At 37.7% G+C, this 18,468-nt stretch overlaps 2 protein-coding genes across 2 annotated transcripts; both read right to left on the reverse strand.

Annotated features, from left to right (window-relative positions):
- Window positions 1-22: 22 nt before the first annotated feature.
- On the reverse strand, window positions 23-4,952 carry LOC145787348 (proteasome subunit beta type-2-like). The gene is made up of 4 exons (XM_082599073.1): window positions 4,800-4,952; window positions 3,407-3,600; window positions 1,218-1,427; window positions 23-769 (listed from the first exon to the last, which is right to left on the reverse strand). Exons 1-4 carry the CDS (start codon window positions 4,888-4,890, stop codon window positions 659-661), a joined length of 606 nt encoding a protein of 201 aa, XP_082455199.1. The 5' UTR covers window positions 4,891-4,952; the 3' UTR covers window positions 23-658.
- A 4,513-nt stretch (window positions 4,953-9,465) lies between these two features.
- Window positions 9,466-17,185, reverse strand: LOC145787692 (aquaporin-like). The gene is made up of 6 exons (XM_082599492.1): window positions 16,993-17,185; window positions 16,146-16,250; window positions 13,220-13,346; window positions 12,218-12,411; window positions 11,601-11,741; window positions 9,466-10,600 (listed from the first exon to the last, which is right to left on the reverse strand). Exons 1-6 carry the CDS (start codon window positions 17,130-17,132, stop codon window positions 10,465-10,467), a joined length of 843 nt encoding a protein of 280 aa, XP_082455618.1. The 5' UTR covers window positions 17,133-17,185; the 3' UTR covers window positions 9,466-10,464.
- Between the last annotated feature and the right edge of the window lie 1,283 nt (window positions 17,186-18,468).

Here is an 18,468-nt window from a genome sequence, read left to right on the forward strand (position 1 = left end):
AAATATACGCCTTCAATTGTTCTCCTGGTGGTGAATTTATATATAGTATAAACAAGTAAAAACAAACAGAAAAATAAATAAAATAAAGAAACATCACAAGAAAGAAAGTTTAACAAAATTTGAGCAGTGAGCAAAATTGAGCACATGTGTCCATATTTACGCTGTTGGTTGTAATGAAGCTTTAAGACGGTGGAGTAAATTTCTCACTTTAGTAAAAAACATCAAGCAAATAGATTAAACCATATTAGAGCCAACATCTTTACTCACACAAATTATCTCTTGGTATGGTGAAAAGGTAAGAGGGAAATGCTCCTCCAGAGTACAGAATAGTCCTTTTCAACAAAATATATGAATCGTTGGAAAATTAACTTCCCACAAGCCGGAAAACAAGATCACCTAGCCACTCACTCTTTGTCATTGAGTGAACATTGAGTCAAAACAAAAACATTGAGTGAACAATTAACATACGGTACCGTCAAAACTTGTGTTATGGAAGCTGATGTCACAATCAGGTTTTCCAAATGTGTAAAGTAACAACTACATGCTCGGGTTCATTATGTCATTGGCAGTAATTATGGCGACCCAGTAAAAAAACAAGGGCAAGAGGATAACCTAAAGTCTGGCTTTGCAACAAAGTGCTTGCGACTAAACATGTCGATCAATCCACAATGTAGTCTTCCTCATTAAGCGTGGGCATTGTGTGGATTCCTTCTTTACTGACAAGTTGAATCGTCATTGCTGGTAGGTTCATCACAAACCTCTTCTTTAACTGAAAGGACAGCAAGTTGTAAATTTAAAGTTGTGCGTGTTAAAATTTGCGAACATGTAAGATCATAGATCACCAATCACATGATTCGTGATAATAAGCCTTCACAGCAGGGACGTAGCGACGGAGCAATCGTCCCCTCTCACAATTTGTATCTTGCCCCCCGGAAAAATACTATTGCAATGTTTTAATGATATTGTATTACATGTTGAATAAAGTTTCTTAAATGTTTGCAGCATATTTTTAAACAAAATCTTTATTTCAAACAATAAAATAATTACCCTCCCCCAACAGTTTCTTTTGCTCTGCGAAAATATCCAACAAACAAAAACTTTTTGGAAAGTTATTAAACAAATATGATAGGCCAAAGTAAAAAGAATAAGCACCGTGCTGCAATACAACACTTTTGCAAAGTTAGATTTGTAACAAGAGAACATCCGAGAAGTCTAACCTCTGCCATGCACTTTCTCAGTAAATAAATGGCCTCCTCTTCAGACAAATCTTTTTTGTGCCAACGATCAAGAAGAGAAAGAACAAAATAAGATCCATAACCATGGCAAGCAAATGGGACTTGAACGCTTGATGCAAGGTAATCAAGATAATAAAGTTTGCAACCTTTGTCCTCATCATAACCGCCAATAAGGACATGAACAAAATACGGCTGTAAAGAATAATTCTTTAGAATGATTGTAGGATTGCAGCTTAGATTGACATTCGTCTCACTAGCTGACTTTTGTGTACAAAAAAAAACCTAAACATCATTTCATAGGTCACTTCACAATGTAGATATTAACGAGCTGTTTTAGCCTGATGCTGCGAGTTTGCTGTGGTAATAGCGAATTGTACTAGTTTTCCTAACATTGTACTATGACGAATGGTGTTGAAGTCAGCGAGTCGTTGTTTTATGCGGCTCTTTTGTTTGACTTGAGGCTGCTGTCTGTTCAGTTTCTGTGTTGTTAGGCGTTATTGCTGTGAAATTTTGTAAAATCAATCAATACAAAATTTCACAACAAAACGCCTAACAACACAGAACCTCAACAGAAAGCATTTGCATGTTTGTTTGATTTGCAGAAAGATGGTCCTGTGTTTTGCCATGCTAGACAGGTAGTCACTACCTGACCTCGGAATGGCCCGTTTCGGCAAGTCCGATTCGGAGAGTTCCCTATTCGGAGACAGCCTTTTTCGGAGAGTTCCCTATTTGGAGATTGTTTGAATTTTTACATTAGGCGCACCGGCTTATAAGGCGCACGATCAATTTATGAGGAAAAAAGGATTTAAATTGCGCCTTATGGTCCGTAAAATACGGGTATTTTAGTTATTGAGAAAATTCAAATTCTAAAAATAAGTTTCTGATGAACCAAAAAATGCTTGGTAGAACGATGAACAATTTGCACAGCCAACTGAAGTACAAGAATTTATTCCAACAAGCTTTTTTTATGAAAAACTTTTGCCATCAAATTTTGCCTGACAGGTCGGTATTGCCGGCCATTAATGAAAGTTCAGGCGGCCATGGCCGCCAGCTGTTTCAAGGCCTGCATATCAAAATGGTAACAACTGCTTTTATATTTTCTAAATAGCCCATAGCCCAGGTAGCCGACCAATCGACCATTCACTACATAAAAATATTTTTCTGGGTTTTGACCGGTTAAAACCAGGTTTTGACCACTTAGAGATCGGGTCTGCTACTATTCGGTGAGTCCGATTCGGTGAGTCTGATTCGGTGAGTTCCTAACCTCTAAATCCTAACCCTAAAACGGCAATGATAATTAGGCTATGGTACCCAATAATTTAAAAAAAAAATTGAAAAAACGGCAAAATCCGTCATTTTTACATTGATTCAACGTCTGCAGACGTTCGAATCAATGTAAAGATGACGAATTTTGTTGTCTGGGTTTGTTCAAAATATGTGTTTTACATCAAAACAACAGTTTTCATGATTAACAATAGGGGTTAATGAGATAAAGTCTCAGCGAATACGTGTCAACTAAAAAAAGACAGACTTTGCCAAATAGCGTTTGCCATAAAAGATGAAGTTAAAACCTTAGTGGCAGTTTAGAGTAAACCTATAATTTTTAAATAATTAATTTTTAAAATTAATAATAATTTTTAAAAAAAATTTCAAAAAATCTCCGAATAGGGAACTCTCCGAAAAAGGCTGTCTCCGAATAGGGAACTGTCCGAATCGGACTCGCCGAATAGTAGCAGACCCACCTGACCTAGCACCCTGAAAAAGCAAGTCGTGTCTGAATGACGAAACATCGGAATCAAAGCAGATGATAATCTTGTTATACATCTTGTAAATTGTGATAGTTCAGCATAGTTTGCACCAGAAGAACGCATATCATGTTGTTTAAAGTTGTGTTTTGGTAACTTATCTATGTCTTGATTATTTCAGAGAAGCAAAAATAAAAATTTTGTTCCAACATTTAAATTTTACACAGATTGTTAGTGCAAAAAAAAACAATCGTTTTTTTTAAACAAGCACAAAAAAATGACTCTCATCTCTAAATCATTCATAACTACGTGTTCAATTTATAGTAAATTTAAAACAATTAAAGAAACCACATAATGATTGCAATTTCAATTAAGAAAAAAAATGTAATGCAATATAAATTATATATATAGCAGTTGGATGCTTACATTATTTCGAAGAGATTCAGCAAGCGCCTTTCTTGTGAAATTAACCATTCCTTTTGTGGATACCTCATAACCATTCCTTATTTTATACAACTGCAAGTTTTTCTGAACATACTGAGAAAATTGGTTCACATCTCCAGGTTCACCACACATTGACATCACGGTGTGGTCTCCCAGGGGGTGGATTTTGTTTTCATCTAAAACAATTTGAAATAAACATTTAAGCTATTTTGAACGTAACACCATTACAATTTTACAGGGTAAGTCAATAAAGCTCTTAATTTGCCTTTTATAATGGCTATAATACATGAACACATATATTATTCTGTCAGATACTGATGTGAATGTGCTTTGCAATAATAAATACTGTAGGTGTAAAAAGCAGTCATGTATGTTACTAACCAAAATTCTTAATGCAAAGTTCCTAGCAGAAATGCAAAAATGAAATGCAAAGCTGCTTTGCAACATGGTACGGTGTCGGTATGATACAATATCATAACCATATCTACCAACTCAAAAGGTAAGAAAATTTAAAATAGAGCATTAAATGAATAGAATAATAGACTATGAAGCAGTATATATACATATACTTCTTCAAACTTTACAAATGTGATTGACAAAATCCCACATCAGACAGGAAAAATGGTGTTCGACAACATTAAAATGATGCAAAAAAACATATGCTGACTGTGGCATACGGGTGCAACCTAGTTCGTACCTTGAACCATTCGTACAGTCAGTTCGTACCCTGAAAAGATCAAGAAAAAAAATTAAAAAAGCCGAAGTCGCTGATCGCAGTTTAATAGCACAAAGCCGAAGTCGCTGATCGAAGTTTCCCCAAACAATTTGAAACAAACTCGAGGGTTAGGGTTAGCGGAAACTGCGGAAAAATGTTTGCGAAAACTGCGATCAGCGAGGGTTAGAGCATAGATTACTTTATGGTTAGAGTTAGGGTAAGCGGAAACTGCGATCAGCAAGGGTTAGAGCATAGATTACTTTATAGTTAGGGTAAAGGTTAGCGGAAACTGCGGAAAAATGTTTGTGGAAACTGCGATCAGCGAGGGTTAGAGCATAGATTACTCTATGGTTAGAATTGTGGTTAGTGGAAAAATGGTTGCGGAAACTGCGATCAGCGGACTTTGGTTTTGAGCTATTTATTCTCTCGATCTTTTCAGGAGGGAAATTTTAAAATGATTGCGGAAACTGCGATCAGCGACTTCGGCTATTTTTAATTTTTTTCTCTTAATCTTTTCAAGGTACGAACTGACGGTACGAACTGTTCATGGTACGAACTAGGTTGCATCCGTGGCATACCTACTCCTCCTTTAAAAGTGCAATAAAGAAATCAGAAAGCAAGACATTAGTTTAGGCATACACCATTCATTTTCATGCTTACCTTTCTTGAATAGAACTATGCTTCTGGCAGATGCAGTGTCAGCAGCAAGTAATACAAAATCACGACCAACAAACCCTATAGAAAACTCCATTGCAAAGTATACTGTATCACCTAAGCCACCGTACTGTACACTTATCTTGACAAAAATGTGGCTGTGCTATAATAACAACTTATTATCAAAATAGACAATATCCGAGTAGGCTACTGTGCATTTAGTTTTCATTGCTACAGAGAGTTCACAATAAATCAAAAAGAATAAACAATATATAAATGTAATACGTAAACGTCAGCACAATCAAAATGTGCGTAAGGCTACTAGGCCAAATATGTGCTACCGGTAACAAAGTGGCTATACAATACATACATATTCACGGCACTGGTTGTGATTAAAAAACATTGTTTCATAAATGGTGTTGCTAAGATTAGGGTTTTGGTTTCTGGCCAAGAAGTCCTTCAAAATTTCCTACCATAAATCACAAGTTTTTGTCTTTGACAGCTTTAAAGTTTTCTCAAAATAGGGCAGAATTCCTTATCTGGCAACACTAGTGACATAGATATACTAATATAGCCACGCATATATTCATATGCCGAAACTGGGTTTTTTCATACAATTACCGGTACTTCTTTAGAACTATTTGCTAGGCTTATAGGCTATGTGATACTTTTCTACAAATACATTAGACGAGAGTGTGAAGTATTCTTACTACTATATGTTTATAGGATAGGCTAATAAATAGCGCAATCTGCACCATTTTATACGGTAATTCTTGGCATGATTTGCCGGTAATCGAACACGGGCCTGCTAGCAGTAGATTAATTAGCCAACCATTGAACTGGAATCAGTGTCTTACTGAGTATTGTATACTAATGTCTTCTGAGAATTCTGAAACTGAATTGCTTTTATAGCCTATTGAAGGAAAATGTAGGAGTCCAAACTACATCCAGTTATCGTGTTGCACTTGCACATCGCAATTTCGGATATCAAATCGTCAAAACTGAGCCTTCTCTCTAGCACCAACTTACTGTGCGTGCAGTTGTTCTCTTACCTTATATTGTTTACTGGTAAGTGGTACCATAATTCATTATTTTTGCATTTGAATTTGAATCGCTTTTGTTTTGAATTTGAGATTAAATTCTTTGCTTGGCGAGTTTCCACAATTATTTGGCGATATTTATTTTCTGAGAGGGACACTTTTTTATCAACAGTGTTTATAACTATACGAAGTGGCTACTTTCCCAATTGCATACAGTTGCGGACCCCTGCTCTAATTTTAAATGAAATGAACTGCAAATGAACAAGCTAAATCTTCCTTGAAATAATCCTATCTAAGTATTACATACACCAAACATATTTTATTTTGTCCAGCAATGATAGGCCAATGTGTGTAGATTTATTAGCAAAATAGTAAGGTTGTAAATACTCCTACTGGCTTTCTGGTTCTTGTGTTTTTTGTCCACAGAAGTTCTACAGAGTCTGCAGAAGTTTTTCCATCCTCTTTGACCTATCGCCATCTTTCGTTGAAGCGGTGGCTATGTGTTCCAACCAGTTGTTTTATATCAATATCTTGGACTGGATCGTCATGCTATTGTCTGTTTGTTTATCTAGCCTATTTTTCTAACGTAAAATGACGAATTGTTTTTTTTACTTCAATTATGATTTAACTTGTAAAACATACGGTAACCCAAATTTCTCATATTACTGTGACATGCCACTACTACATCCCAGCTAGAGGTGCCTGTCATTTTTGCATTAATTCAACGTTTCTAACGCTGGATCGGTGTGGAGGTGACGAGTTTAGCTGACTGGAGTATAAAATTATCGCTTTATCAACGCAACTATATATCAAAGCACGCTTGATATCTTCAAGACATAACTTCTCTGGGTATAATTGAATTTCCGCAAGATGATAATGTTGTTTTTGCGTGTTTGTTTTAGTCATTGTTTTCATGTCGTCAAGTTATTTATAACCCATCTATTTTGTGAGTCGTGCAAGGCCTGGTGCGTTGCGCTTGAAATGGCTTTGCCCGTAGCAGGATTTCTTTCTGGGGTTTTCTTTGCCTGCCTTGCTCTTCTTTGCTATGAGCTAAACGCATCAAGACGTGTTCCCCTCACGACCATCAGCACTCTTGATAACGTACCAATGGCCGATCTTCATAGCAACTGTCCATACAAATCTTAATATATATCAGCTAAAGCTATGTGGGCTAATAAAGCTATAGCCTAAATATATGTTGTTTATTTTTTATTTTTTTGTAACATTTTCTTTTTTTTATTTTCCCTTTATATCTTAAATTTTTCTGAAGGTGTTGCGACCGTGCCAAATTTCTCAACCCAATAACTTACTTCGGTCACAAGCACGTTTTAACGTTCGCGTTTTGACGCTTCTACCTTTTTCTCGACCTTTGCTATGTTGACGTGTATTGTTTTTGATATGATGGTCAGAAATAAAAAAACAACTGAACTGAACTGAATTAACTACAATTTATCGTAATGTAGCATCTGCATGGTAGAGTGGTGAGAACGATTGCGCAACGTTCTGACATCTGATTGAATGGCAGTCCAGCTCAATAAAACACAGAAAACGCTTCCTCTAAGCTTAGCCTACAGCAGTGATGGCCTACATCAAATATAGTTTTATAACCATTATCTATAGCCTATTGTTATTCCAAGTTTGTTTAATTAGACAAAATAAACGAGCATGGTGAATGGCTTTCTTAAAGTTATGTCCCTTTAACAAGGCTTAATAGCCTACTCCAGTTGATTCATATGGTCATTTTATTTTTGTTTGGATGCGAAACGTAGCCTACATAAAACAAAGACATAGCCTACAGTGTGCATCCAATGAGAGAGTGCGAAAGACCGTAGGCTATCCCTGAAGGCGTAGGAGGTCGTCGAGTCTGCACTTTTTCAAGTAGGGTGCAAGTATATTCAGTGCAAGTAGGGCATAAGTGATATCCTACATTGCTTTCACAAAAAGCAAAAAAGGCTCCAAACGTAAACTTAACTTACTTAGCCAAGGCTACTTATTGTAGCAAATAAGACAGTGAGTAATTCTCATTTATTATGTTACGAGAAACCCCGTTAAAAAACTTGCTTTCAGCTGAATTACACTGTGCAACAAAATTCCGACATAAAAAAATTAAGAACTAGCAACGTTGCACTTTGTAAATTCAGGGGTGCTGATTCCGAATATGGGTTTATTTTTTTTACTAGGCTATCTCGTAAAAAAATTTTGAAATTTTTTTTTAATTATTCCAATATTGTGCTTAAAAATCCATGGCTATAATCAACAAAATTCAAGATCAATCTAATGAAATCGCTTGGTTATCCTTGCAAACCGGAATGTGTTGCTGCAAAGAAAGGCCTACTTAATTAACTTCCATTTTAAACCAAATCTTGCAACTTTAGTTTCTACAAAAATTTACTTATTAGTTATCGAACCCGGGCCGGTTGTGTGAGGTGCTACTCCATGCCCAATGCGGTTGTAGCATTTTATGAGTTTAGTGAGACTTCTCATGTGACAGCATCAATTATCGAACCCGGGCCGGTTGTGTGAGGTGCCACTCCACTAACCGCTACGCCACTCCTTGCCCAATGCGATTGTAGCCTTTTATGAGTTAAGTGAGACTTCCTGTGACAGCATATCGAACCCGGGCCGGTTGTGTGAGGCACCACTCCACTAACCGCTACGCCACTCCTTGCCCAATGCGGTTGTAGCCTTTTATGAGTTTAGTGAGACTTCTCATGTGACAGCACCAAGTATCGAACCCGGGCCGGTTGTGTGAGGTGCCACTCCACTAACCGCTACGCCACTCCTTGCCCAATGCGGTTGTAGCTTTTTATGAGTTTAGTGAGACTTCCTGTGATAGCACCAAGCAGGCTATCGAACCCTGGCCGGTTGTGTGAGGTGCCACTTCACTAACCGCTACGCCACTCCTTGCCCAATGAGATTGTAGCTTTTTATGAGTTTAGTGAGACTTCCTGTGATAGCACCAAGTAGGCTATCGAACCCTGGCCGGTTGTGTGAGGTGCCACTTCACTAACCGCTACGCCACTCCTTGCCCAATGCGGTTGTAGCATTTTATGAGTTAAGTGAGACTTCCTGTGACAGCATATCGAACCCTGGCCGGTTGTGTGAGGTGCCACTTCACTAACCGCTACGCCACTCCTTGCTCAATGCGGTTGTAGCATTTTATGAGTTAAGTGAGACTTCCTGTGATAGCACCAAGTAGGCTATCGAACCCGGGCCGGTTGTGTGAGGTGCCACTTCACTAACCGCTACGCCACTCCTTGCCCAATGAGATTGTAGCATTTTATGAGTTAAGTGAGACTTTCTGTGACAGCACCAATTATCGAACCTGGGCCGGTTTTGTGAGGTGCCACTCCACTAACCGCTACGCCACTGCATGCCCAATGCGATTGTAGCCTTTTATGAGTTAAGTGAGACTTCCTGTGACAGCATATCGAACCCTGGCCGGTTGTGTGAGGTGCCACTTCACTAACCGCTACGCCACTCCTTGCCCAATGCGGTTGTAGCCTTTTATGAGTTAAGTGAGACTTCCTGTGACAGCACTCAGTATCGAACCTTGGCCGGTGGAGTGAGGCACCACTCCACTAACCGCTACGCCACTGCATGCCCAATGCGATTGTAGTCTTTTATGAGTTTTAAGTTCTACGGTCACATATGCAATACAACAGACAACAGGAAGCCGCAAAGAACGTAGCCAATCAGAATTCGCTGCATAATTACAGAACACAATGCAATCAATGACAATTGTAATTAATACAACTCTGCTTTATATCTATTCAATTGTAGAGCAAATTCTACGTTAAAAGCATATGTAAACAAAGTAACATCAGAATAAACAACTAAACCTATAAAAATATAAATGATAACTTAAAACCAAAGAATAAAACTCGGTGATGAAACAATCACTATTCGCTAAATTGTAAATAATTTCAAAACATAAAAATATATAGGCTACTGCATTCTTATTTATCAAAAACTGACCTAGATGTGATAACACCGAACTAAACTATCGTAGCCTGGGTTACATGATTAACTAAGTAGTCTAAGCCATTTTCCTCAAGATTTGCAATGTTTACCAAACGTAAATGCCATGAAATGAAATATTTGTTGTTGTTCTTTTAAACATTACGTGCCAATCGTAACTAACAACAAAATTCAAAACGAAAAATCTTTATACGAAATGTATCGATGTGTGGAGCATTGAGTTTAGATGGGAAATCGCTTTTCAGGAGTGGACGGAGCCATTCATTTTCAAGTGAGTTATTAGCTTTTAAGAGGGCTTTGAGATCTTAGGTGGAATCAGTTTTGGTTTTCAGAGAGAGGACAACAAAATAAAAAAATGTAAACAAATTCAAAACACGCGTTTTATCATCATCTACTGAAGAAGAGACTTTGTCTTGTAACTGGCTGCAATCTTGGTCCAGCTTGGTCCAACAGAACTAGCCTAAATTTTGTTTCCAAATTCATGGGCCTTATGTTGTAGCGTAGTAGTAAGCTGCTTAGTTTTAGATGTTAGCTAGACTAAAGCTGGAAGCGAAATGAAGTGTAATGTTAGGTACGGTATATCAAAAAGCAACCAAGATATTGTTTGCCATGCATGACATCATGTCATTGACATGGAAACAGATCACAGGTCACAGGTTGGTTCCCCTTTCAAGTGTCTTTTCAATTAAAACATTCTCTCTTCTGTGATCATGCTTCATCGAAGGATTGAAATATTTTCTCTCCAACTTCATAAGCCAACATTGCTTATTCGGAGCAAAAACTAACCTGAAAATAAATGTAAAATTATTTTTAAACCTTACTATCTACAAAATACCGATAGATGAGAAAGCAAATGTAGAAAAGGCATGAAACATAACATTTTAAATATAGAAAACATGCATTGAATGACAATGCCTAAAATATTTCATTGTTTCACTGTGATTTCATCTGCTGTGACAATATGGATCCTCAAAACCATTAACACAAGCAAAAGCCTACTACAAAAATTCTAATTATTGCAAAACGCATGGCCTTGTTAACCGTCTTCCTACCAGTGGCCGGACAGGACCCCCGCGCTTTCAGTGTTCACTTATGTTGACTTTTTCAGCGTTTTTCGGTTATTTAAAAACATATAAAAATACTCCAAAAGAAGCTCGATATTCATAACTTACGTCACACAAGGCGGTGTTAACCATTTCGGAGTTTACGAAATTTATTTTTTGAATATGACTCGAGCTTGACTTCAAAATCAAGTTGTTTATAAGTTTCAATTCAATCAGATATTGAAAATATTTGAAAAGAAGTTTTAGTTGTTTGCAAATAAAATAATGATAACTCGACTTACACCAAAATAATTGTTTTGATCATTCATCAACTAAAATTTTAAACAAAACTGACATGACATTCAACATTAACTTTAGCCTACCACTAATTGCCAAAGTTGTAGGCTAGGCTTATTGACGGCAATTTGTTAAAGCATATTCATACACATCAACGTTAAGGAGCTGTCCATAAAAGACGTGTGCAGTCAAGGGGAGTGAAAATTGACACTTTTTTTATGACATAGTGCGGAGATTATGTGGATATGGAAGAGAGAGGGGTTATATTTTAAAAATTTTATGAGAATGTTTTTTATGGACAGCCCTTAAACAAAACAAAAAAATGGCGTGTAGCCAAATAGAAGCCTATTAACTGTAGGTTAATTCTATCGACTACCTAGTGCAACTGCAAATGGCAACCTGTTAAATTATAACCATATATTAACAACAGAGCTAAGCAAACTAACATGTAATAAGAAGCCGCAAATGCTGCTCCTGCAAGATCAGCCAACCACAGCAGCCAGTGACGATTCCATGCAGCGCCTCCAGTGGCCACAGCAGGTCCAATGGCGCGTGACGGGCTCAAGCAAGCGACTCCGACCCATTGACTGTTAAACAAAAGGTTTTCAAATGAAAAAAAAAATTTAAGCTAATCTAGGCGATAATTTTCATGGCACCAAGACATGATGAGCTGCATGTAACTATGTAACCTAAGCTGCATGTAACCATTTATAGACCCTTGTTGAAATTTTGACTACAAAAATTCAAAATTCATGACAAAAAATATAGTTTTCTAGCCTCTCTCATGCCTAGTTGCTGATAGTCCTGGTACAAATTGTATGCAAGACATCTGTCTACATCTTGCCATTTGTGGCTTTTGCGATTTTCATAATAAAGTTGATTAGTAGGCCTAGCTGTTGCAAACAAATACAAAAAACTGATATAATCTGCGTCAGCCTTCCTTTACAACAGAAACTCCCCAGACAACCACTTATATACAACAGAAACTCCCCAGATGTTAGCCAGATATGGAACATATAAACTGGCTGTCTGGGTTTCAATAAAATAAAGGTTATAAACTCACGCAGAAAGGATGCCTTGGAAGATAGTCAAACCTATGGCTAACGGTCCAGTAGCTTGGTCGTAAGACTTGTCTACTACCATGGCAACAGCAAAGAAGACAAGAATTCCGGTGATGATAAATTCATTGAAAAATACGGCAGCACTGCTGGCGTCGTCAGGAACAAGAACGACTGCTGGATCCGCCTCTAAGATTGCCTGGAAAATGAAAGCGGATCGGGATTCCAGTTCCAGTGGAATGATATGATAACACGGCCTGAGCCACAATCAGAAATGTGCGTTAAAATCAGAGAATTTCGGCTATTGGAAAGTTTCCATCAAAAGTCAATCAATCAATGGTTTATTTGTCAGTAACAGGATTATAGTACTGTACAGGTTTGAAATATGCAAGTAATATACACAATGCAAAAGTTGCACAAGTTCCCACACCTACAGGGAGACAACGAGGCGACCATACGGTCTACTGGTCAATTGTCACCCTACGGAAATGACGACTTTGCCATTTAAAAAACAAGAGAAAAAAGAAAACATTAAAACGTTTACGCACCAAAAAAAAGCATATTTAAGATAACGTAAACACAAAATTCCAAGAAGCAAACAGAGATTACTCAAATTTCCGACTGAACATGTTATATTGCATATGAAACTGACAAGTTGATTTCCATAACTTGTCACTTACGATGCACTGTAGCTTTGTAAAATTCACGTTTTAATCTCATTTTTGAAAAAAAAAGTAGCAATTTTTTGCTTCAAAGTCTAAAATATGACCAACCATCGAACATTTTTTATTTTAAGAAAACTGATTTTATAAAAATGCAATACCTTTTTACTGCTGGATTTTAGATAAGTTATCTCCTACACCTGATGCAAACTTATGGATATATCTTGAGTGTTTTAGAGTTCGACAAGCTCAAAGTATAGTAGGTTACTGGGATCGAACCAACCTCCTCGCGTTCACAGGTCTGATAGCCAAAAAAGCTCACAGGAAACAAGGTTAAAGTTTTACCTTTGCTATGAGAGCTGCAACTATGGATCCCAGACATTGAGCGGCTACATAAGGCACGAACATAATCGGTTTTAAATGACCGGTGATAAGGAAACCCATCGATATTGCAGGATTGAAGTGGGCAACACTGAAAATAACCAATGTTATTTCAAGCTATTCCAGAAAATTCCAACTGCAGACTTGAAGAACCGAAGACTTGGCAATTATATTAACTTTTCATGAAGTCGTGTCACTGGTAGCCACTAGAATTAATATCTTTTTTAACTTTTGCAGGTATAAGTTTATACTAGCCTATCAAATAGGCTATGAAGACTGCACGAAAAACAGCAAATTATAGTTATACGATTGATAGATAAATTCCTAGTAAACTAATTAGTCGTAGTTTTTTCACACAGTGATTCACAACGTATATAAGCAGTCACAGGCTTCTTTCAAAAATAATGAACTGTGTTGTTTGGAATAAGCGAGTTGGGAATAAGGTAGTAATTGAAAAAATGAGTAAGGGAGGATCATGGTGGGATCAAGACACATTGAAGCGTGATCTGACAACGATAAGCTTAATAATTGAAGATAGCAACGACAGAGAGAAGTGGAAAAGTCGCTGGAGACAACTGGTCAACTTTGATGTTTTAGAATCAAGACCAGGCTTCTATGAAGCAAAATTGAGAGGAACATATCGAGGTTAACGAAATATTTGCGGGAGGCCCCACTCTTGAATATGTGGTGTTTGGAGCTTATAACTTACAACTTATTATAAAATTGATGTAATTAATGTTCACGAACCCCTTAAACTTTTTCATGGACCCATTGGGTTTCCATGGACCAAGTTAGAATCCATTGCTTTAAGATTGTGTAATGATCACAAACGTAACTCATAGGAGGCGACTCGCCTCTCTTCTACAGCTTGTAAAAACAAGGGACTTTGTCAGCCGGTTAGCTCAGTGGTTACGCGCATGGCTCAAGATCACGCGGCGCTGGTTCGACTCTCGGAGTGTGCGCTTGAGCAACGCATTTCAGGACTGCTCTCCATTTAGCGGCAACTGGTGAATGGAATAATTTCCTGGCAACAACACTTCAACAATCGAAAACTTCACTCTGCCAATCTCGGTAACTGGCCCTGCGTTAAGAGCCTCTACAAGTATGCGAAACTACCAGGAATAATCTATCAAGGCTTTGTCAGTGCGAAGATAAAGATTCAAAACCAACCAATCAACCAACCGACTGCTAAAAAAAAGAGCGTCGAAATGCGCTGTTAACATCATAAATATATTGATTGATTTATTTGATCTATATCTTCAGACTGGGAAATCTGCTTTGAAAGCTTAATCCTAGCAGTGTCACATGCTAGAAATGTCTTTGAAGCACTGACGCAGGCCCGCTCACAGAGATTGTTAAAGTGAAGTTTTCCGATTGGTGAAGTCTTGTTGCCTGGGAATTATTCCATCCATTAGGTGCCGCTGAATGAAGAGCAGTCCTGAAATTCGTTGCTTAAGCGCACACCCCAAAAGTCGAACTGGCGCTGCTTGATCTTGAGGAGGAAGCGTAATCACTGAGCTAACAGAACTATTAAGTCAAGTTCAGTGTTTGCCCTCCACCACAATACTCAATTTGCGTCATTTGTAACCATTTGCTAGTGACCTTCACACTAATTTTGTCTGCACCAATCGTTGTCATGGCCAAAAATAGATAAAAGTTCAACCATAACCGCAAAATCTAGTATTTGCTTTGAATGTTCAATGACAATGTCCTTGAAAGTGAACGCCAATATTTGCAGACCACTGAAAATTATGTTGTGAGTAGATAAATCAAAGTAGGATGTGTCATAGTTTGTTGACTTTGCATAAGCTTGGCTCTGAACGTTATTTTAATTACGTGTGCACAACTACAACTCGATATTGAAGAGTTTTGTGGAATAGTCTGCTGCTGGGATAAATAGAAACACCAGAGACGAACAGTGTTCTCTTATAGATCGCTAAAATTCCTTAGTTTTGTTTAAATTTCCAGCCCCCCCCCCCCTTCCTTAAGTAAGCTAGTTATCTCACTTAACAAGCAACTGTACAATGATGGACAGGTTTAAAATCCAGTAGTGATTAAGGTTATCCAACCCACTGGTTTATTAACTTCTCTATGCAGTCTGTTACTGCCCGACTGCCTACTCAGGTGCGCCACTACCACTTGGGTTTGTTATAGATACGTCACTGATTTATCAATGCTACAACGATGAGCTGTCCAAACTTTAAAATTGGCTTGGTTGATTTTGAATCTTTATCCTCGGACTGACAAAGCCTTAATAGGTTATTCCTGGTAGTTTTGCATACTTGTAGAGCAGTGGTTCTTAACCTTTTTTCTATCAAGCCCCCTTCAATAATGGTTATGTGCCTCGCGCCCCCCTAGATTTGAAATAAGTATCATACCAAAAAAATTGCATTTTTGTCTGTTTATTGCACATATCAGTGAGATACTTGACACTGCTTCTTAGCGACTAGATTTTTAATGCGAGGTTTAACTCCAGAGAGTGAACAACGCAAGTCTCCTTTAACTCTTAGCCGTAGAAATGAAGCCGTAGAAAAGTAAAAATGAAGCAGCGTCAAGAAAATTTGATAAATCTGAAGGAGTTCAGCGCAAAATAGTTTTGTAAAGTTCTGGTCTAACTAATAAAGCAAGAATTACTGAATACAATATAAAATAAGATAAAATACGGAATATGACGAACAGCATACATCCTAGGACATTAAAGTAATTAAAAAAATTGAAATTGTTGTAGAGCTCGCGCCCCCCCTGAGAGATGCTTCACGCCCCCCTGGGGGGCGTGTCCCCCCGGTTAAGAACCACTGTTGTAGAGGCTCTTGACGCAGGGCTGAAGGTTAGGTAGGGCTTGGAATGATTCCATCCTCAATTTGTACTCCCATATACAGTCATGATGCACCTGATTTTCCAAAACACGACGATTTGCATCCACACGGAGAGACCGGCTTGGATCGCGGGAACAAAAACTCCTTGGAAGTAATTGTCCCCTTCTGCTGCAGTAGCACTGTGACGCAATAAGCACAACTAAGTTAAATCATAATACAACGTTACAAAAAAAGGCTAGTCAGCGGAGTGATACTAATTACCAATCGCGGCTGCGATTCGATTAAAATTCATAACGCGTCATCTTTCGTCTTACACTAAAACTGTACCAATATTCAAAGCAACAACAATGTCTCAAGAAATAACGAAACAACATTAACACTGTCGCCAATAACTGTCGGATAAGTTGTGTAGCAAAAGTAAACAGTCAAAAGCCTTAGAACATTCTTATGCACCGATCCTGCGTCAGTGGTTCAAAGCCCTTTCAAAATCACAAAGCAGGAAGTGAGAATGAAAACGTCTATTACTATGAAAGTGCACTCGAGGATGATGTGATGTGATGGACTTAGTGATGCTATAAAAGTATAAAGTAGGTAGTCTACTGTATGCGCATGCGGAACTATCAGGAGCTGCATCAAATGATGTCATAACATTTCTCGCACCAGTATAGCGTAGCCGTAGATAATGGAAGATTATGAACTCTAGAATCTAGACCCATTTTGAAATCTGTGTGACTTTACGATATTTGGATCAACAACAATAAATTTAGAAGTATTTTTCATTTTATTATCGTGATGTCAAAATAAACTTAAAAGATGGTTTTGTTGATAACAAGCTGTTCTCTGGCTAAGCTACTGCTAGTCAATCGCAGGTCAAAAATGGCTGAAAAAAACATAAATAAATCAAACAAACACCGCACTTACTTATTTCGGTCGTTTTGAGGAACATAAGGAGGAGATGACATGACACCCCAATATGTGTGAAAAAACTGGGCTGTGAATTCGGTCAATAGCGGAATGAAAACATCTTTAAATATGATTCCACTTTTTGATTTTTCTCCCATTTTTCAGATGTACTTGTTTGTCAGTAAATTACTTGAATCTATTCTCAAAACGTTCTTATCTCTAGCAACGAAAGCAAGGTCACGATATTCATTTTACGCAGACAAATGATACAGTGGCGGATATAAGAGCGGGAGGGGGACACTTGGCCACGTGCCTCCTTAAACAAAACGAGAAAAAAAATGCCAGCTTTTGCAAAGTTTTCATTTTTGCTTTTCTCATTCAAACACATTTTATTAATTTAATCTGTTGCGTTGTACAAGTATGTTTCCAGCAGTGGGTTGTATGATATTCCGAAGTAAACCCATTTTTCACTCAACCAGGCAACAATTAAATCAATTTATTTCAGTGTCAATAGAGAAATGCTTCTTGTACTAGGTACTAGCCAAAATAAGGGGAGCAGCTGACTCGAAGACTATATGTCACTTCGCTGCTTCCTGTCGTCTGTTGTATCGCATCTGTGATACTGCATGTCATCGCAATGGGCGCAAATAAAAACACGATTATTATTATTACTTGTACAGTGAAATGTTCTCAGTTGCTTCTCCATACGGCTACATTGACACTGTCTGCTTTGCAAAGCGTTGAGTGCAACTCACATCTACGATGGATACAGCTCTATATAAAAACTTATTAGTATTGTATACGTTCATGTGGGGAAGAATGGGACACCCCAGACGAAATTTAGAAATTATTCTGAAAAATTATACAACATTATAAAAGCAAATAACTAAAGTATTGAGATCCTTCTGTGGTCAGAAATATTATTATCAAACCTAACTGAAATATTTAAATCAAACTTTATAGCTCCAAGCCTCCAATTTGGACTCATAACAAGGTAAAAGTTGTGAGAGCAAGCCCTTGCCACATTAATGTATTTGCTTTTGGGAACAGTAACTTTTACCTTATCCATTTTTGTGGGAATTTTTGCATGGTTAAAACTCTGGTGCAAATTATACATATCATGAAAATATAAATTGCTACTCTTCTAAAAGTTTTTACTAGGCTACTGGCAATTTTTTTGCGTGATGGACTCACTACCTGAAAATATGTACGAAAATCAATCAATCAAAATGCTCCTTAACTCAAAACTGTTCAAACGAGATTAAAAACGTGCGGTCTGCTCTTATTTAGTTTCGGAAATTTAAAACAGTTATAAAACCTACTAAAGTATTGTCCTTCTGGTGGTGGAAACTAACTAACTAAATCCTAGCAAGATTCACAAGAAGCAAATTGCTGTCTTCATATCCCATGTCTATTGCAGGCATAGGTGCAATAGCAGATTAAGGGGTGGCTCTTGATTACATGCCCCTCAAAAACCGATGAAAAAATGCGAAT

Source organism: Aplidium turbinatum, chromosome 18, assembly GCF_918807975.1.
Source record: "Aplidium turbinatum chromosome 18, kaAplTurb1.1, whole genome shotgun sequence".
Lineage (NCBI taxonomy): Eukaryota > Metazoa > Chordata > Ascidiacea > Aplousobranchia > Polyclinidae > Aplidium > Aplidium turbinatum.

What these genes read in the sequence shown, in the direction of transcription:
- LOC145787692 (XM_082599492.1), bottom strand. Translation starts at nt 17,132, where the DNA reads ATGGGAGAAAAATCAAAAAGTGGAATCATATTTAAAGATGTTTTCATT. An exon ending in CCTCAAAACGACCGAAATAA is followed by an intron (nt 16,251 to 16,992) that starts GTAAGTGCGGTG and finishes ATTGCGTCACAG; the next exon opens with TGCTACTGCAGCAGAAGGGG. An exon ending in GTCGTGTTTTGGAAAATCAG is followed by an intron (nt 13,347 to 16,145) that starts GTGCATCATGAC and finishes GGTTATTTTCAG; the next exon opens with TGTTGCCCACTTCAATCCTG.
- LOC145787348 (XM_082599073.1), bottom strand. Translation starts at nt 4,890, where the DNA reads ATGGAGTTTTCTATAGGGTTTGTTGGTCGTGATTTTGTATTACTTGCT. An exon ending in CATAGTTCTATTCAAGAAAG is followed by an intron (nt 3,601 to 4,799) that starts GTAAGCATGAAA and finishes AAATTGTTTTAG; the next exon opens with ATGAAAACAAAATCCACCCC. An exon ending in TGAGAAAGTGCATGGCAGAG is followed by an intron (nt 770 to 1,217) that starts GTTAGACTTCTC and finishes CTGTCCTTTCAG; the next exon opens with TTAAAGAAGAGGTTTGTGAT.